We start from the raw sequence: 21,523 nt of genomic DNA on the forward strand, positions 1-21,523 counted from the left end.
TTGTATTACAAATTTAAAAAAAATGTTACATCTAGGTTCCAATACAATAGTATATAAACTGAGAAAGTTCTGTACATTGTGTTTTACATTTTGAGGTATAGGTGATGAGATTCAAAGAAGATTAAGTCAAGCAACCCAGGTGTCTGATATTAACCTTTTGTCTTTATGCACCTCCTGAAAAGTGTCATTGTCCCAAGTTAAGCTATAATAATGTGAAGGTAAGGGTGAAACTGTCAGGCTGATTGGATTAGCATCTATGCATTTGAATGGCACTGTTATGGTTCGCTGATGAGATCAGGTAACGAGTTGACTTGTGTACTTCATTTACATGCCACATTGCCACCTATATGTACATCCCTCCCCCTTGAAAGGTATATAAACTACAATGTAAAGTTCCCTTAGTTAGACTTGATGACTGCAGCTACCGACAGCTCGTGTTCTCAATAAAGAATCCTGCTGAAGATACAACCAAGTCTCCTGGTCTTCGCTTGTGAGTTTCCAACAGCAACTATAAAATGTACTCTATTCTTCTCACACTTCACCAGCCACATACTTTAATGTATTTCGGGAGAAGTGGATGAATTGACATGTTGTAGCCTGACAGATACAATTCTCTGAACTGCAGTGCGTAGGCTAACTAAACATGGTGCTCATTGTGCGTTAAAGATCAACTAACATGAATCATGATCATTATAAAGGTTTCTTAAATGACTAAATGCATTCACTTAATAAAAATATCAGCCAAGGACTGACATGTAACGCAACCAATCACAGTTTGTTTTGTTCCACGTCATGTTTAGCGTGAAAATGTAAAGTTGATGTCCCTACAATAATAGACTGGCGTACATCTAATAAATTATTAATTCAAGAACGTTGTGCAAGTTTACTGCAACAATGGAGCCGCAAACTTCACATAATTTTGAAAATCCAGCTTTCAGTTGATCCTGAGTGCTCATTGTCACAGTTGTAAACATGAAGGCTTTCTTCTTCCATGAGGGATTTCGCGTCAGTGCATTTAAGGTGATGCATTCTAAAATAACGATATTTTATTGCTCTCCTGCAATAAGTCAGGAGAGGTGTAGTATTTTGCCAGAGAAGGCAAAAAATGTGAAGAAAATTGCTGAAATTTAAAGCTGGTTTGTAGCATACCAAGAACAGACTACTTTGCTGTTTTTAGTACTGTAGTGTTATTTAGAGTTAAATTATTTTATTTTAATTAGGTGGCTTAGGTTTTTATTGTGAATTGTTAAAGTTTAATATAAATCAATTTGAAGAATTTATTTAATTTTTTTCAATAAAAAAAGCTGTTCTTTAATGTCATTCACCATCGTTTTGACACCGTGTCCTAACCAGATGTGATGTGATAAGATTCCAGCGACAAATAATTTGTCTGTCCACACTAGACGCGACTGCGAGATGAGTAAAAATCAATCAAAAGCCAATCAGAACAGCGTGTGGGCGGAGTCTCACGGCAAGTGCACAGCACCAGAGAGCAATCTTGACACAATCGCAAGAAAATGGATAAGTAGGCAACATAATCAAATTCACAAATATTACACCATTTAAACATTATTCAAATACATAGGCTACTGAGTTACTAAAACAATCTTTGTCAAATAATACACTTGTTTGTTCACAGTTTCAACGTTCTTGTTTCCATTTGTTTAATTTCAAGATCTGAGGTGAATTATCCATTGTTGCTTTTACAGCTACAAAGCTGGGAGCACTAAATGATATTCAAAGTCACATTACACGCTTAACATTAAATAAAGCACATATACAGTACCTGAGATTATCATTGTCACACTTTGTGTTTGTTGTACAATCTATAAAGTAGAATATATGGAAGTAAAATAATGGCAAATGTTTTTGAAATAAAAAAGCCTGTTGAATTGCACTACTTGAAAAAAAATATGCATTGCATTAACCATGCTTGCATTTTAATACATTTTATTTTTAGGGCTTGCATTTTCATGGGCTGAAATCCAACATGGTTGTATATTTAAGCTGTGAATATTTCAATTTCAAACACATTTTTATTAATAAAAATTCAATAATCCATATTCATATTTCACTTCCAAAATATTAAAACTGTTTAAAAATACAACCTATAATATTCAACAGGCAATTTTCGGTCCATTTTATTTCGCTTTATAAATTCGCTTCCACAAATTCAGTGGTTCAAATTCGACAGTAAATTCAACATTGACATCCAGGATCTGCAGGAAAAGCAGTAGATTACCGAGCATAATCTCCATCTGCTGTTAATCAACCTCACCAGCAGGGGGTGTAAGCGCGTGTTGTTGACGAAGACCAGAGCAACAGTTAGAGCAAGCCATTCATTCATAAATTCAGATTTATAGAAATGTACGTGTATTTGTGATTATTATGAGGGCTGCTTTTATGTTTAATCCAGTGTCTTCACAGTCCCTGTGTAGCCTACATGCATCTTTTCTCTACGTGAACGAGATTATAATGTTATTTCCCCGATCCATAAGAATCATCGCGTGTCGTGGCTGGTTAGGACAAAAACGCTGATTAACATGGAAAAGATACCTTTTATCGCGTGTAGTTAGGACACGGTGTGAGGCTCTTTTTTTGCTGTTGAAGTATCGGTTCAGGCACCGGTACTGGTTTAAAAATATTGATTTGGCACCAGTATAAAAACAAAACAAAACAAAAACGATACCCAACGCTATTCATAATACGGCCAAATCATAATAATGCCTTAAAAAAAAAAGCTATAAAGGTGAAAGGAGAACTTACCAATGGCAAGCTGCTGGTGCAGGTTTCCTAGAGAGTTGATAAGACTTTTGCAGGGCTTCTTTGGGAGATTCTTCCAGTTACTGTGTTTTTTTTCATCAAACCTAAAACAAAACACATTGCAAATATGAAGGGGGGAAAAAGGCAGAAAAAATAAAAACACAAATAGAGCAGTAAATTCTCAAATGTAAATTCTTATAGATTGAGGGTGCTCACAAGTATATAGTGTTGGTGTCCAAGTCCACACAGACCACGTCGGGTGGGGGATCGTAGAGGTCAAAGTATCTAGAGTCAACACCCACAATGAAGGGACATGGTGCGTTGAGTACCCCCGCCAGAGACAGAGGGCAAAGAGGGATATATGGACACTGCCACTGGAATGGGAAGATCATCTGGAAGGAGTATGATAATGATGATGATGTCCTATTTATTCCATAATATAACAAATAATAAAACACACACAAAACACACACACACGTCTAATATATATATAATTGACTTTCCAACGTCATTTCCAATCCTGATAATGTAGGATGCAGCAGACTACCATAATTTGACATGCTTAACTAGGATTATACAGCATCACTCCACCACTGTGATCAGGGTACCTGAATCTTTAGAAAGCTTTATAAGAATAAATGCAAACGGTTTTTCAGTGAAATGATGTAAAAGTGTAACAGTGGCACAACTGTTCAGTGAATTTACCCCCAAGTATTTTATTTTACCAAACACTCACCGCCACAACAGCCTCAGCCACTCCAGTCAGTACAGCTGGTCTCAGAGAGTGCAACAGGATCTTACTTTCCAGCAGGACAAAGTGTAACAGTGTGGCACAGTTTTCTGGGCCCAGATTCATGAGCAGTGTACCGTAGTCTGCTCCACTGAGAATGGAGAAGAGGAAGAGAAAAAATGTCAACCAAAAAATCAGATGCTAATTTTCCAGAAGTGGTTTTAATTGGTGGAAGAAAGACAAAGACATTTTAATATACACATACTTTTATAAAGTTTAGATTGTCATTCTTGAGGAGTGACCCCGACATTGTAAAGCACTTTGGGTGTACAGTAGCACATATGAAAGCGCTATATAAATGCCTCATTCTAGTCTTCTGAAAGGAGAACATTCAACAGTACTATTTAAAATATATTATTATATATTCATTCACTCCTACTTCACTCCAGAGGGTTTAAAAATATAAATGGTTATTTAGATGGTATTTTTGTTATACATTTTTATGTTATTTGAGTTGTAATGTTAAATAATAATCTTTTTTACTAGACCGTTCACATCAAAGACAATAATTATAACAATATCTATATTATTTAGAACTAACCAATGCACAATAACATATATTGCAGTTATGTCGCTTGTCGCTTTAAATGCTGAATCTCTTTAAAAGGATTCTAATTAGGCTGTTCATCAGCTGTAAAACTCTTTCTGAAAGTGATTCCATTGATAGCGTTCCTGTGTGTCATTATCGTTACAGTTGTGATATGGAATTTCCTATTTCCATGGAATTAAAACGATTATTTAAAACTTTATAGTTATAGTTTTCATTATAGTTCCTTAACAGTGGAACTACTGTTCTAGGAAGAACTTCTGATTATGTGCTGCCAGTGTAATTTCAGTGTTTGGAGTTCGCTCCATGTAATCAGTCATTTGTGGATAGTTATGTATTGTGTGAAAGCTAGATTACTGGCTATGACTTTGCACTGACAAGGTTAATAAGCAATTTTATCACACTAGTCTCATGTTGACATGCATAATGTTTCATTCATGAGACAATTTTTAAAACGTTTTAAAGTCTATCTTGATGCAATGCTTTCCCCATAGACTTCCACTGTAACACTTACAGTAGTTATGAATACAAAACATTTGTTAAAGCAATGATGTCGATATAATTTAAAGGTGCCTTACAGGAACTTCAGTGGTGGAGCCAGATGGATGTCCGGGATGGCACTGACATCTGATTGGCTAATAGCTACCACCACAAAATTTAATTTGCTACAGACAGTTTGATGCTAATTGACATTTCTTTTCACCTCTTGTTTTGATGTGCGTTGGTGCGACACATTGTTAATGTATATTAACACTGAATATTAAAAGAATATTAACAGTTACAGTGTCACAATTTATGGTATAGGAATGTTTAGCTAATGTGGACCACACTATCTACCACATTAAAAAACTGGTTATGTGAATTATCACCTCTACCTCTAATCAGCAATCATAGGATTCATCCATACTTTTTTGATGCTAAGTTAGGGTTACACACTAATTTTCTTTCATGGTCTATGAAGTAGCCTAAGCCACCCCATGGAAAACTCCAGTTTAGCCACTGAGCACAATCACCTTAATATTAAAAAATATTGTGTGATGTAATATGCAACTCTCTCAAAACTGTGGGTTTCATGACCATTGTCACTTACTTAGAACACTCATTTAAGTGGTCAGAGAAGTTCATGGTAAAAGTCATGTTTTTTTTAGTTTTTTAGTTTTTTGTCCATACAATGCAAGTCAATGGGAACTGAAACTGGTTACCAACATTCTTCAAAATATCTTCTATAATGTTCCACAGAAGAAGAAAAAATGGCATATGTTTAGAACAACAAGGGAGAGTAAACTAAATTACAGAATTTGCACTTTTGGGTGGTCAATCCTTCTCTGATCTTTAGATAGTAAAACTACCACCACTCCAACTTGAAGAGAAAACTAATGTGTCCTGCCATAGTTTTATAATAAACTGAAAATACTGTTTACACTTCTAATAATGACATAAAAGGTATCATTGTGTTCTGTGCATGGCTTTAGCAGAGCATCTGTCAATCAATCTAAAAGCAAAATCGTGGAATGGATTAATGCACTTTTCAAAACCCCAAAGGCTGTGCTTTATTTAAATAAGTATATAGTCAGTTGTGCAATGTGATGTCAAAACGGGACCCCATAATCTTATAAAATTCAGTGGGAAGCAGCCCATAAAAGTGTCCAAACAAAAATGAATCAATTAAATTCAAGTAAATGCTACTTGTTTCATATTTCATTATCTAAAGCAACAGTATGTCTATTTCTCAATCACACAGAAATAATTTACCTTAATGGTAAAGGTGTACAAACAGGTTGGGACAGGATTAAGGTGTCATGTGCTGACAGCTTGTCGGAAGGAAAAACAAAACAAATATATGATTACAGAAGACAGAACCAATAACTAAATTAATATATATATATCCATATCTATAACAAAATAGACAGTCCTCACCTGAACCAGAATTCTTGGCCTCTGAGGTGAAGGGAAAGAGACATTGTGCATGAAGTGGGATATGTGTCTGAAAAAAAAAAAAAAAGTAGTAAATGTTAACCCAACTCGTATCTCAATATCACAGTCAAACAATTAACAGTTTTGTTAAAAAAACATGAATAGGTGATTTACTGCTAATACAGATATACTGATATCCCAGCTGCAAAACTGATCCCTAACAACATTGATTATGTCTTGGTCAACATTAATTATGTCTGGTCAGTTATAAACAGCAATAGTTACTGTGAACTCTGATGTTCACTTTTCACACAAAAAAAAAATCAAAAAAAAAATCAAACCGTAGTGAGCTATGTAGGCTGCATTTTAAGGCCTTATAGACACACTCCTGATTCAAAGGCTTTTACAAAAGGTAGGAATTGCGACAAGCTAAGTAAATATAAATCCAATAAAAATAAATCCAGTATATATAAATCTAAATCTAAGATGGTTGACAGAGAAAGATAAATTTTGATTATAAATATTTCATTAAAGGGATACTTCACTGATTAGCATTAAGGTTTGTATCAGTAGAAACCCGGTATTTCCAAATGACCGTGCTTTACCATAGCCTTCTCTGTCGGCAATATAGGATTTATATGTGATAAATGCAAGGAGACAGTTAGGCTGACGAAGAAGATTTCAGAACTAGAGACACGCATCCAAACTTAGGATAGTAAGAAGAGTAGTAAGAAGAGAATAGTAGAGAATAGTAAGAAGAGTGCTAGAGCTTTAGATACTATTTTGGATGCGCCTAGCCTAGTGAACTCTTTACATGAGTCGGTTCAGAAGTAGCCCGTGCAGAAGGGCAGATGGGTGACAGTGAGGGATCGCTCTAGTCGCGGATCAAAAAAACACTTTTCCGTTCCGATTACAAATCGATTTGCCCCGCTCAGTGAAACACCCACTGATAATTATGCTGATTGTGCCCTGGTAATTGGTGATTCGATCACACGGAACGTGAAAATAGAGACACCAGCCACCATAGTCACATGTTTGCCGGGAGCCAGAGCGCCTGACATAAAAGCAAATTTAAAAGTGCTGGCTAATGCTAAACGTAAATTCTCTAAGATTATTATTCACGTCGGCACTAATGATGTTCGACTCCGCCAGTCGGAGATCACCAAAATTAATATTGAAGAGGTGTGTGAACTCGCAAGTACGATTGTCAAGCACTGTAATTTGCATTGATGAGATGCATTGACAGTGATGAGATAGTTAGCAGATTGTCATCACTCAATGACTGGTTGTCTAAGTGGTGTCCGCTAAATAATATAGAATTCATAGACAATTGGAAAAGTTTTTGGGGCAGACCTGACCTGTTGAAAAGAGATGATATTCATCCCTCCTGGGATGGTGCTGCTCTTCTCTCTAGTTATTTGGCACATAGTCTTAGAGATAAAACATGACAATCTGGGGCTCAGGTCAGGAAGCAGACAGACTGGCTTAACCGCCTCACGTCACTGAGGTCAGATAAATACCATCACATAGAGACTATTTCACCTAGATATCATCATATAGAGACTGTGTCTGTTCCCCCGAACTAGTAAATACAAAAAACTCCCAAATCCATTTAAGGGTAAAAATTTGATTGATGTTCAACAAATAAAAAACAAATATAATACAGATAAACAAATTATAAAGCTCGGGTTGCTGAATATTCGATCCCTTTCTTCAAAAGCACTTTTTGTTAATGATATGATTACAGACCATAACCAAGATGTGCTGTGTTTGACAGAAACTTGGGTAAAACCAGACAATTACATTAATTTAAATAAGCCCACCCTACAAGATTACTACTATTACACAAGGCTTGTTTAAAAGGGGGGTGGGGGTATATATTAATTGCAATATTATCTGGTTATATTATAACAATGGTTATAAATGGTTAATGGTTATAAATATAATATGGTTTTTACTAGGCTATAATAACAACGTTATAATATTTTAATGACATAAGTAAAAATATAATAAACATTTCATATAGTGCCCATATTTAGCAAAATACTCCTCTCTCTCTATATAATTTGTCTATCCATCTAAAGTGCTATCAAATGGCTTTCCTGAGATAACATTATGTGACATTGTTCTCCATCTGTTTTATTGACCTCTTTCCGCGGTTGAAAAAAACACTGATTGATTGATATTATGTATGAGGCATAAACATTTCTGTAAGTTGTACAGTATCTTTCAACACACCAATTGTTGATTCGTGTTTATTTACTATTAACTAGTAAAGAGTAAGAGAGCTCGGTTCACGACCACGATCAGTCACGTCACATTTGCAAGCGCCAAAACACTATTGTTTGAATTTCGTGATAAAATTGACAGAATCTGAGTGCTGAGAATTTGTTTCCTATCAAAAGTAACCTGCTCTGTCTAGTCTGTGGGTGTCAGTGTCCTCTGTACTTCACAATTTTTCTCTGCGTGAGAAAATGGATGTGTGGCGTGAGAGCGTGTATAAAGTGTCAATTGTGTGAGTCTCACGCTGAATGAGTGAGAGTTGGCAGCCCTGCTCTCTCTGCTCAGTGTCGGTTATCTTATAGCCAAAATATCGCCATATAACAGAGGTAGAATTTTTTTCTGGCCACCAGTTCAGCATCCATCTTCACCTGTTCTCCGCGCTGCACACCTGAAAAAGTCACGACGTGACCATACGCGCCACTGCCTAAACTGAAACTGACTGGTCTTCTTTTTATTAGCGGTGTAGAAAATGGGCAAAGAGCTCTCGGAGAGAATGGGTTATTTATTTCCTAAAATCGCAGTCATATGCATCATCGCATAGGCTTGACATTGCGATTGCAATATGATTAATCGTACAGCACTAGTCCAAATTCAGAGGCTGCATCCTTCGAAGGCTACATCACAGTGGCGTGTTATTCGAATGAGGCCTACCTTTGTTTCCCAAGCAATGAATGATATAACAGATGGATCCTTCGTAGCCTAGCCTATCCCAAGATTCATTGCGCGCCGGTGAGGACAATATTTTTTGAGAGAAAATGCTGGATTACATTTATATAAGGTTTGGGTTTCAACTTTCTCGAATATAAACCGATACAAATGTAAAATAAAAACTTTTAAGCTTCAAATTAAAGGTTCAAATGTTGACTTACATCTCAATAAGATGCAACTTTATATACCGTAGTTTATACTCTTTATTATGTACAAAAAATGGACCTTGGTGAATATATTTAAACAGGTTGTGAACCCTATTTTGTTTTTTAGACAGTTGAATATAACTTTCAAAAAACGTTATTGCCGATTATCAATGGCAGCTGTCACAGTTGCTAGACAAGACGATAAGATCAATCCTCCATAAGGTAGACCGTTGCATTTAACAACGCACAGTTTCGACCTTCGCAGACTTCAAAGGCTCAGACTTTCCTCCTTCGAAAGATGCAGCCTCTAAATTGGGACACAGTTAAAGTGACAATATTTAACTACAGTTGAAGTAAGAATCTGTTTGTACTTCTCAATGGGCAGAGGGTTGACTCCATTGGCTGACAGCTTGTAAAGGAACATGAGGAATTTCTTGAAGGACTCAAAGAAAGGCCAGCGGGACAGTAGGCAGATGCACTTGTTGGTGTTGACAATGCGGTTGGGTATGACCTTTTTTTCCACAGTGGAGACCAGACCCAGCTGGATCTTCTGTTTCTCACTGAGGCCGTCCACAGGATACGGCTCATAGAACTGTATTCCAGCTCCATACACCTGCAGATGAAAGAAGAAATAGGACCTGATGAAGGACAGAAACTTTTTATAAAACTAATTTTGTAATCCAAACCCATGTCATCAATTAATCCTGAACAGATTTAGGTAGAATTGAATGTCTTCCAGCGAACTAAGGTGCTGTTAAGGAATGTAATACATGTCACCACAATTAAGCAAGAGCACATTTGACCATTTTGAAAGAAAGCACATTTGACCATTTTGCACTTCACACATATAGCTAAATGATAACAGGATCATACTGACATCAAGAAATTTTACTCTACCTTTTCCCCATTGGAGTTGGTGAGGACAAATGTGGAGAAGATGGGTAAAGGGTAGCGTGTGCTAGGAGCCCAGCACTCAATATTGGCCCCCATAGGCAGGCAAAAGAGGGGTACAGACTCAGAGAGGGGAAATGACTCGTAGTCCTCCTCAGGATAACGAAAGATCAGACCTTTAAATACAAAGTTTTATTAGAAACATTGTGTTTGAATGTGTGCCTAAAATTAGGAAGTATCATTAGTATCCTGGCTAATGGTATCAGCATTTGAATTAGTTTTTTGTTAAAAAAAAAAAAAAGTGTAAATTTAATAATTATGTTGTAAAAATCATCATAGACAGGAAGTTTTGTTTCTCAGTGATTAACACAATGGCATGTGACAGGAAGTGATGTAACATGGAGATAAAGAAATCAGCTGTTTGCAGACAAAGTAAACTGTGACAAACTAGGATGAAAGGTCATGACTACTAGCCTGGCTAACGCCAGACCCAATTCTCGTTGAGACTTGGGTCTAGGAACCACATGTGCATTTTCTCGTATTTGAGGTGTGGTTTACGAATGCCCGGCGCCGTTTATTGGGTGCTAAGATTGTCTATCAAATGCGCCTGTACGTAGCTCATAGCCAATCGTTTCCATTATACCAGATGACGTATGTAGAGACGCCAAAAGCTGCTCTTTTTTCAAAATAAACTTGCGTTCTAAACTACTTAGAACAATATCTAAGGCTCCATCAAAAGGTAGCTTCGCGTCTGCTGCCATGTTGAATCCATAGATATAAACAAACTGCTTAGTTGTGTCGCATAGATGTCGTAATCATCTTGCTGCTCCCTCCCCGTTCTGTGATTGGTTCCCTAAACGAGGCGAAAATCTGGTCCATGGTCTCCAGACTGCCTTTCAGCGTGAATAAAATCGCGCTGCGCAAAGGCAGTATGGGGAAACCCAGGCTACATGACTACCATACTGAAGCATGAAAGCATTCAGCCCCTTAACTAACACATCAAACAAACATCATTTATGAGCACAGCGACCAACGTATTGAATATATGAACTGTGAAGAGTGTGTAACATTTTTAAAGGAGGACTTTCAGGCACTGTTTCTCAGAGACCTGGAAACGTTTCACAGAATTGTATTAGCAAGACAGACAGCTTTTTACAAATAAAACCACTGCACATACATCTTTTCTATAAAATTAAGGCTGCTGTATGCTTAATCAATTGTTTTTTTTTTGCAGAGTTAGTGTTCATTTTCAGGAAATCTGAGTGGAGTGCCGTTTACTGTGAAATAGCAGTGGTGACATTTACAAGTAGGCCTATCTTTTTAAAGCACTGTCAGAAAGATTCTGACAGCAAAAATCAAACACCTGAGATCAAAGAAATGGAAATAAACAAAATAATGGAGGGAAAGAGACAGAGAGAGAGAAAGAGGCAGAATCAGAAATAGAGGCAGAGATGGAGACTTACCAGCCTTATAAGGGATGGAGTTGGAGGCGGAAACGGACTTCTTGTAGCACAAAAACACACTCGATCCCCACTGAGAATGGAAAAAAAAAAAAACAGAGAAAGAACAAGTTAACTGAATTACATTAATTTAATGTTATGTATATAATACTGTGAGCAAATGTTATACAGTACAAGGACAGTATAGTTTGTTTGTACAAAGGCTGAACAGCTAGCAGGCTAGCAGCACATGAAACTGAAGAAACCAATAATAATTAAAGCTGTCATTGCCTTCAGAATAACTTGAGTTGCTCTTGGGAGTACGATCCTACATCTTTGAGCCATGTATTGAGGGATCTTGGATCATAAGTTGAGAAGAAAATGATCTAGCTCTTTAGAGTGTGAAGTGCTGGACTGCTGTTTATTGCCCAAAGATTTGTAATTATTATGCTGACTAATATTATATTTAAACTTATTAGTTGTGCTTGCATAGAAAAGCATCACTATTGTTATCTCACACATACTTATAATTATTATTGGTGGTCCCTGCAAAGCAAAGGCTTTATATCTTTGAATCACAGTGTCCTGAATAATCTAAGAGACTTCAGAAAACCCTAACAACTGCTTAGCAACCATATAGCAACATCCTAGCAACTTACCAAACCACTGAGAATACTCTAGCAACTGCCTATCAACCATCCAAACACCCTAGCAACTGCTTAGCAACCACCTCATACACCTTAGCAACTGCCTAGCAAAACATGCTAGCACCATCTTAAAATAACATAGAAACATGCTAAAACATGCTAGCAACATAATAGCAATGTTAAAACATGCTAGCAAAGAGGTAGATGCTAGAAAATGCTAGAAACATCCTAACAACATGCTAGAAACATGTTAACCATGTGTCTCTCCCATGTGAAGGATCCCTTTACCACTCTACAGATAAAGCGTTGTCGGGATAATTTCGGTTTCGCGCATCTACCCCGAAGTGATAAAATTCTGTATCAAAATGTTAAAGGGGTGGTTTACTGCTTTTTTTCTTTGCATGATTGTGTTTATGGGGTGCAATATAACATGTCTTCGTCTTTTTTTTTTTTTTAAAGCCTTATTTTTCATACATTTGACCTTTATTGTAAGACGCTTTCTCCTCGGTCATTTGAACGACCGGTTGACTTCCTGATTCTATGAAACCACTCCCTCAGAAACAGGCAATGGGCTCAGATTGGTTAGTTGGGCCGGTGTGTTGTAATTGGCTAAACTGCGTAGTGCACGTTGTCCGGAAACTTCACGCCCATCACCTTTACGGGCGAAAGTCGCATGTGCTCCGGTCAAATGTAAATAATGGTGTTAATACTGCCGTCAGTTTGAGCCAGAATCAGACCCAGAAAGCGGCAATGAAGAGAGTCAAGCAGAACCTCCAAACACGGCTCTTACAAAACGTTTCTGAATGGTAAAATTTTTTTATATTATTATTCTATTCTATTCTATAATAATTTCAATACTTGAAAATCGAAAATGCCACTGCTGTTCTTTAGCTTTTGGGATACGGTTTTCTCCTGATTAAACATTTGATATAACTGAATAAATGACCGAGTAATACCGCAGCTGAAGTTTGCTGTTGCGCTTACATATCATTTTTTTAACTTTATACACGTGTGTCTTATACACACAAAATAGCATCGAACTAACTGGCTACTATAAACAAACTAGCGTTGGCATTGGTTTACGTTCTTGATCAAATGGAAAAATTACGTCATAAAGTATACATGGAAAATACATTTACAAAATTAGTACATAATTACAAATTCAGGTCCAAAATGTTTGATGTAAATGTATGGGTTAGTTACGTATAAAACCCGGGAAGTATCTCGTTGTAGTCCCATTCGAGTCGTTTTTGTAGGCATTAAACTTCCTGATTTTTAAAAGACGATAACTCTGCTTACGTTGAACTTTCAGCGCAGCAACTTTGCAGATACTGTGCATGCACCAACAGCAACATTACACACTATTTAAAATGAAAAAAGTGAAATCGCAATCAACCACCCCTTTAAGGCCAGACAAGTAGTTTAAGGCTTGGTTTGTAGGGAATTACAAACCTGCGCACATATATTCAAATGCGCATAACTATAGAATGAATTATTAATGCACACGTGAGCGCCATCAGCGTTTCTCAAAGGATCGCGTTTAAAGTCTGTGTAGAGAGAACGGGGTCGTCTTAGCAGCCTCTAATTTAATAACTAATGATCCTTGCGATGGAAGTAAATCAATCAAAACTAACTTTAGCTGGAAAATATCTTTATTCAAGAACCGCTATAAAGCCAAAACAATCTCTGTTACCATAAATTATACGTTTATCACTCTAAAGCCGCTTTCAATCTACAATTGTTAAAATCGCTATATAAATGAAGATGACTTGACTTGATAAAACATGCTAAATGTGGTTAACAACATGTTAAAACATGTTAGCAGCGTACTAAAACATGCTAGCAATGTGCTAAAACATTTGTAGTAACATGCTGATACATGTGTAAAAATAAAATAAAAAAAATCTCATCAAATGAGCCAAGACTATTAAGGCAGGTCTTGAACGCATTAGTTCCATATCACCTCACAAATGATTTCAGATATAAGGTCTTCACAGCCTACAGAACCAAAACCCACAACAACACAAATAAATAAATATAGTAAACAATAGATTACAAAACAAAAGTTTTTTTGCAACACAAAATTAAGTTTTATTATGTATTATGCATTATGCATTAGTTATTATGGAAAAGCAGAAGCACATATATGTTTCTCACGCTCTCTCTCACTCAAACACACACACATACAGTACAGACACACACTCGCATGTTGTCAGCAATGCTCTGAAGATTTTATCAGTAAAATAGTTTAGCAACTTAAAAGCTACATGACGTTTCTCACTAGCGAGGTGCAGATAGACGTAGTTTCGCTATTAGTAGATGCTAGTAATTCACACACGCTTAATCTCTCTCTCTCTCTCTCTCTCTCTCTCTCTCTCTCTCTCTAATAACTGCATTAGTCTGCTATCAGTGCATTAATAGCAGACTAATGCAGTTATTAATTACTACTAGCTCTAAAATGACGTTTTGGAATTAGCAACGGAGGATTGGGTTAAGATCACATTTATGACAGTTTTGTGTTGTGAACCTCTTGAATTCAAAGAGAATAAAATAATGTTAACAATAAGAAAAGAACAAATGTGCATCTTGTCATGGCATTAGAGTTTACATACAGTTCTGTTGTGTCTAATATGGTTATGAATAGACCCAAGCTATTAATAATAATAATAATAATTCATTACATTTATATAGAGCTTTTCTGGACACTCAAAGCGCTTTACATAGAAGGTGGAAATCTCCTCAACCACCACCAATGTGCAGCATCCACTTGGATGATGCGACGGCAGCCATATTGCGCCAGAACGCCCACCACACACCAGCTTACTGGTGGAGAGGAGACAGTAATGAAGCTAATTAGTATATATAGGAGGATGATTAGGAGGCCATGATGGACAGAGGCCACTGGGCAAATTTGGCCAGGATGCCGGGGTTACAGCCCTACTCTTTCGAAAGACATCCTGGGATTTTTAATGAGCACAGAGAGAGTCAGGACCTCGGTTTAACGTCTCATCCAAAGGACGGCACTCTTTGTCAGTATAGTGTCCCCGTCACTACACTGGGGCGTTAGGACCTGCACAGACCACAGGGTGAGCGCCCCCTGCTGGCCACACTAACACCTCTTCCAGCAGCAACCTGGTTTTCTCAGGAGGTCTCCCATCCAAGTACTAACCAGGCTCAGCCCCGCTTAGCTTCAGTGGGAAACCAGTCTTGGGCTACAGGGTGATATGGCTGCTGGCTGTTCCCAGATATTGCCAAATAATCACTTTACCTCTACCATACTTTTAACAGATCGTTTGTGATTCTTTCTGTCATCCTTCCTTGCATTGTCTTGAGCCTTCACTTTGCCAATTATATGCTATATTGTTAGTAGCCTGGATAACCCACAGTCATTATGCTACATCATATCGCCTTCTACTGGATGTAAAATGCTCTGTAGTACATTTAGTCATTTTGAAATGTTAAGTCCTACTTTTGTACTTATTTTGGTAAAAGTAATACAGGAGTAATGTAACGCATTACAATTCTGAGACAGTAATATTGTAAGGTAAAGAATTACTTTTAAATAACAGTAACAAGTCATCTATAATGTATTTGGAAGTAACTTGCACAACACTGCATTTCAAGTATTCTAATTCTGTTTTAAGCTTGATGAAGATATTACACTTAACTATGGTTGCTTTAAAATTAACATTTAGTTATGTGTTTGTTTTTTGGCAAAATTATATCTCCTTTAGCCTAAACACAGGCTTACTCCCTTCAAACATAAATTGTCACTGTTAAATTGTCACACGTACCTGCAACTTCCCGAACACACATACAAGAAATGAATCAGTTTTCCCTGAAGAGATGTACCAGTATGTTGTTTTTGAAAATGAAAGTAAAAGAGTGACGCACTTTCCTTTAAAAGTGAAATGAGAGTTCCGTGTCTTTCTTTATTAAAATCAACACATTAATGATTTACCTCTCATCGACCCGCGACCCACCCGCCTCAATTGTAATGTTATATTTTTACCGCCAGACCCGCGGAATATCCGCAGTCTCCACGGATATAACCATGATCCATGCATCACTGCAGTCAATATAGCGTTATGTCAAAATACTAATTTATTTAGTTTTAAGTGAAACCATTGTAAACCTGACAGTAGGCTATTCTATTTTTTTTTACAAAAAACAACTGTAATCTGATTACTTTTTGACATAACTGTAATTGTTTTTTTTCCTGATTACGTAATGCCGTTATATGTATTCCGTTACTCCCCAACCCTGAATAAGGTGTACACTGAACTTGATAATTTAATATCACTCACTGTCTTAATATATTAAAGCCATGTAAGCTAAGCATTTAATTTTATCGACTCTACGACTCTATGGTGGAGAATTGCACAATGGACTATTTTGTTTTATATTATTTTGATCTCCAAGCCAACTCACCATGCCACAGTTGAGGTTCTTGTTCACCTTGCAGAAAGTATGAGGAGGAGTCTCGCCCTTGTTTGTGATGATGACGCAGATGTCAGTCACAGCCAGTGAGTTCTGGGGCTGGACGGGGTGCGCTCGGCGGTATGTGATGAATATGCGCTGAGATGTGGCAGAGCTGTTGTTGACGTTTGCACAGCGGCCAAATGGTGTGGCCTCAATGACTTCACAACCCTGAATGACACGCTCTTTACCCTCGTACAGGACCCTACAGCAAAGAAGAAACACTTATCAGCAATTTAAAGGGTTAGTTCACCCAAAAATGTAAATTCTGTGAAAATCAAGTTTTTAATGTTATATGTCTATATGGTGTTTTTAATATGCTTTAAGACAAACCATGTGTATATGCATAAGTCAACGCCATTGCTGAGTATTTTATCTTTAAAACTGCACAGAAAAAAACGAGGTTTGAAATCACTGGTGTTTCTGACATCACAAACTACCTTGTAACCAATCACGTCAACATGCCAGCTGGCTTTAGCATATCATTAACAGCAAACTAGCAGGGGAGTCTCTAGAGATGCCAGGTTATTCTGGTAACTGGGTATAGTGGGTGTATAATGTGTATTACTATGTTATTATGAATATGATGAACTATATGCCTTTCTCCACTGATGTTCTAATTTGTTCAAAGTGTTTCTGATTATTTTAAAAGGCTGAGAAGGCGAATGTGAACATAGTTTGTGTAGCATTAGCAACACATTATTAGCTGTTTGATAACATAGTCAAGCAAAAGGCTAATCATATTAACTACTATTACGTGTCTGACATTGTAAAGAGCGATACCATTGTGCAGCGTTTACTTCAGTAAGTTGGCCGAGTGAATCAGTGAGCTGGTGTGAGTGGACTGGAAGCGGGGATAATTAATTAGCATATTCATGAGCCGCGTATACTAAATGAAGCAAGGGTGTAAAATTGCATTCAAGCTATTTTAAGGTATGAATATATTTTTTTCACAGGAAAAAAACATTTAAATATGTAATTTTGGTGATCAAAGATGAGTTTTAAGGGATAAAAAATGGACGTTGAGTTGTTCTAAACCTGTATGAGTTTTTCTTCTGTTGAACACAAAAGAAGATATAAAAAAAAAAACTGTTGGTGAATAAACAGTTGACAGTAGCCATTGACTTCCATAGTAGAAAAAAAATACTACGGAAGCCAATGGCTACCGTCCACTGTATGGTTCCCAACATTCTTTAAAAGATCTTCTTTTGTGTTCAACAGAAGAAAGAAACTCATACAGGTTTGGAACAACTTGAAAAGATGATGACAAAATTTTAAATTGTGGGTGAACTATAACTTTAACCCACATAAATGCACATCTAAAGAGACAAGAAATGGAAAGGCCCATTCACAGCAAGAACGATAACTATAAAGATAACCATAACAATATTAGCATCCACACCACCGAAAAGTAACACAGTTTTGTTGCCTGCTGCTTTAAATGCTCGAGCTCTTTAAAGCAGAATGGATTCTGATTGGCTGTCAATGTTTTTATCATTCATCAGCTGGAAAAAATAATTCTGAAAGTGATCCCAACTATATAATTTTTTTTGTGCCAGTGTGCCGTTATCGTTATAGTTGTGATGTGGACTCTGCTATTCTTTCATATCTAGAAAGATTTTTTGAACTAAATCTTTATCATTATAGTTATCGTACTTGGTGTTAAACGGCCTTTAGGTTGTATAGCATAACTTTTATTGTGATGTGCCAATCTTTTGTCTGACTTAATTTTCTGTTCTTACTAGAGTTGAACCACAAAAAAACTTTTCTTTTTACTGAATAGCAACATCTAGCAGTGTACAATAATGACACTCCAACCTTATGTTTAATTTGTCCTTGAGATCTTTTTTTTTGTAGTGACTCACTAACAAAAAAAAAAAGAGGGCAGACAATTGTTGATCACTCCATAGTCACTCCATTAATCCATTTCCCCAAAACGGTTCCAAAAAGTTCATAGACAGATTAGCTTTATGTAACTGCATTGATCAATGTTTATATGTGAATAAAAGCCCAAATTAAATCTGTCCGTTGCATAAAAACCTGCTGCTAAAATATAGCAAATAGCTAGAAAAAACATGCTATATTTTCGTTGAATAAAAATATTTACTTTGAAAGATTGAAAATGACTCAAAGCTAAAATAATAAGTCCTTTTTATATTCAGAAACTTTAAGCCGTGATAATTGACCTGTCCTTTAAAAAAATATGGTAATCTGCCATAGTTCTGTATAATAGGTGGTGTACTGTTCAGGCACCCAATTATGCAGAGACACTCTCTCTGGACTCCAGAGAGCCCAAATGGGATATGGAGTATAGATTGAAGAGCTTTAACACAGTAAGTGCCATAACATGCCATACCAGTGAGTGCATGACATCATATTGATATTTAATAGTGTGGCATGGTGAGTGAAGACAAGATACATACAATGGGTGTTGAGTCAAGCTTTGGAGTGTGTTTATTTGAAATCACAATAAACATATACTAAAAATGGGGATTTTAGTGATACCTAAAAGGGGAAATGGTGTCCTTGCTGTGATTTGGTCATGGTGAGGATCAGGGAGGGTAATGATTCAGGTCAGGGGTGGGACTTACGGTGCTGACACAGTAAGCTATATCCATGAAAGAGTGAAGACCTTGAGCTGAATTTTAAAACTCACTGTCAGCTGATGCTGAATGGAGACCACAAATAGATTTTAAATGCATGTGCCCCACTTCTGTTATTCAGCTATGGATATGGGATAGGTTTATCATGACAGTAACTAGAAAAAGGGTGCGGATTGTAAAAAACAACAACAACAAAACAGAAGGGAGAATATTTGATTGAGAATATGTAATTCATATACAATGAGTAAAGATACAGAAAGTAATTGTTTACACTGAATTAACTAAATTAAATACATTTTTAAAAATTAACCTAAATTAGTGTTGTAGTACTTGAGACTGGTTTTAGTCTCGAGACCATTTCTTAAGGTCTTGATCTTGTCTCGATCTCAACCGCATTGGACATGTCTCTTGTCTCAGACTTAGAGAATGGGATTTTATTTCAGGACTGTTTAACACCATAACTGTGGGGATAAATTTAAACTAAATTGCCAGTGCACTGTATCATTTTTGTTAACATAATTGGATCATCATTGTAATTTGATGTAAAACTTTCTGCTTCAAATGCAACCCATTACTTATTTCTAATTTTATTTATTTTATTGTTGTATCAAGTCTGTTGTATTATTATTATTGTATCGGTAATAAATCACCCAATAAATCAGTGAGGTATTCAGCCATCTACCCCAACAAATTTGTATTATCTTCATTCCATCTTAGTCCAGAATAAGTCGTAGTGGCGCACACGTTTTACTAGGCTGCTTGCAACACTGAACGCTAAAAATCTGTGTGGGTCTCATGAAAGTGTTGGCAGCAACAGTGCTTTGCAGTTTGCACTGACTACAGATAAACTTGATTCATGTCAAGGATGGCAATAGCTAGTAAACTGCTGATCTTCCAACTCAAAACATTAGATCTAAAATTATTACATAATATTATTCCAATTAGCGTTCCACTCTGAAGAATATGGCCACTATTTTATTAAGCTTGTCCGTTTTGATAAATTACCTTTGCATTTTTTTGTCATTAACTTAAAAAGTCCTGCAATAGGGTTGCATGATTATGACAAGAATTTCCAATGACCCTGGATGGTCTTGATTCAAACGGATCATGCAGACACTCCCAATGCTCTTGCAATAATGAGAATTAATGTTATGGCATTCACACTAAACAAAGTCATAAAAACCTGATTTGACTTCATGTTTACTTAATAATCTGTTCAAGGGTACAGAACAGATACACATAGGAACAGTCATTCACCCTAAAAACTCACCCGACGTCAATGAGTGGGGGCTTTCCATGACCCCTCTTGTAACACAAGAAGAGTTCTGGGCTCTTGAGGCTGCCATGGTTGAGATTGGCCGGCTGGCCGCTGTATGTGCTCTCAATGCATGTGAAACCTTCAGGCACAGTTTCTCCTGCAGACTTGTTGATGACAGCCAGGTCTGTGATAGATGCCTTGGGTCCACTGGACTTGGTTTCAGATAAATCCTGCTCTAGTGGTGTGGACTTGTCTGTGAGGCCAGCTACAACGAAGTAGTCCGTCACGCGGTGACCCTTATCCTCAAACATGGCTGGGCAGACCTGTTTGGAGAGAAGCAACTGTTGATTTTTTGCATTTACAGGTTTTGGAACTTTTAGGCACTTGTGAACATGTAGCTAGGTATGTTGTCATGGGAAGGAGGCGGGAACCGGCGGACGTTTCACAAACTTTAATCCAAAATAAACACAAAACGAAAGTAAAAGCGGCAGCCCCTCACGGGCGAACGTAGAGGCCTGGTCCTCTCTCTTACTTCCCTGCCATCGCTCACCCTTTTATGCTTCCGAAGCTACGAGACAGGTGCAGCGGGCAGGTGACCCTCATTAGTAATCACACCACTGTCAGTACTGTGCAAAAGTCTTAGGCACGTTAGTATGTGTATACAGCACCGTTCAAAAAGTCTCTTATGCTCATCAAGCCTGCATTTATTTGATAAAAAAATTATGATTATGAAATATTATTACAATTGAAAATAGGCCTAATGGTTTTCTATTTTAATATACTTTGAAATAAATTTCTATGATGCAAAGCTGAATTTTATCAGCCATTACTCCAGTCTTCAGTATGACATGATCCTTCAGAAATCAATACAATACAATATTTACCCTTTCCCTCATGTGTTGCCAGTTCGTTAAATGTTGTGCTACTGTGTACTTCTGTGCTACATAGTTTGTTTCTTGTTACTAGTCTATAGTGTTTTTTTTTCTAGAAGTTTTTTAGTGCATTAGTTCTGCCATCGGTTCTGTCTGTCTTGTCTCCTCTGTCTCTAGTTCCAG

General features: G+C 37.0%; 1 protein-coding gene across 4 annotated transcripts in view; it reads right to left on the reverse strand.

Moving 5' to 3' along the window:
- The window catches only part of dennd4c (DENN/MADD domain containing 4C), a 71,152-nt gene that overhangs the window by 30,699 nt on the left and 18,930 nt on the right, over positions 1–21,523 (reverse strand). For all 4 annotated transcript variants that reach the window (XM_079599708.1, XM_079599709.1, XM_079599707.1 and 1 more), the window contains exons 2-11: positions 20,481–20,791; positions 16,560–16,812; positions 11,506–11,575; positions 10,049–10,218; positions 9,523–9,764; positions 6,018–6,084; positions 5,853–5,911; positions 3,500–3,644; positions 2,980–3,155; positions 2,767–2,867 (exon numbers count right to left, since the gene is read on the reverse strand). In XM_079599708.1, the coding sequence (XP_079455834.1) occupies positions 2,767–2,867; positions 2,980–3,155; positions 3,500–3,644; positions 5,853–5,911; positions 6,018–6,084; positions 9,523–9,764; positions 10,049–10,218; positions 11,506–11,575; positions 16,560–16,812; positions 20,481–20,779 (1,582 nt within the window). In that variant the 5' untranslated portion in view covers positions 20,780–20,791. The remainder of the gene's footprint in view (positions 1–2,766; positions 2,868–2,979; positions 3,156–3,499; positions 3,645–5,852; positions 5,912–6,017; positions 6,085–9,522; positions 9,765–10,048; positions 10,219–11,505; positions 11,576–16,559; positions 16,813–20,480; positions 20,792–21,523) is intronic.

The sequence above is a fragment of the Phoxinus phoxinus genome, assembly GCF_949152265.1.
Source record: "Phoxinus phoxinus genome assembly, chromosome: 2".
In the NCBI taxonomy this organism is placed as follows: Eukaryota; Metazoa; Chordata; class Actinopteri; order Cypriniformes; family Leuciscidae; genus Phoxinus; species Phoxinus phoxinus.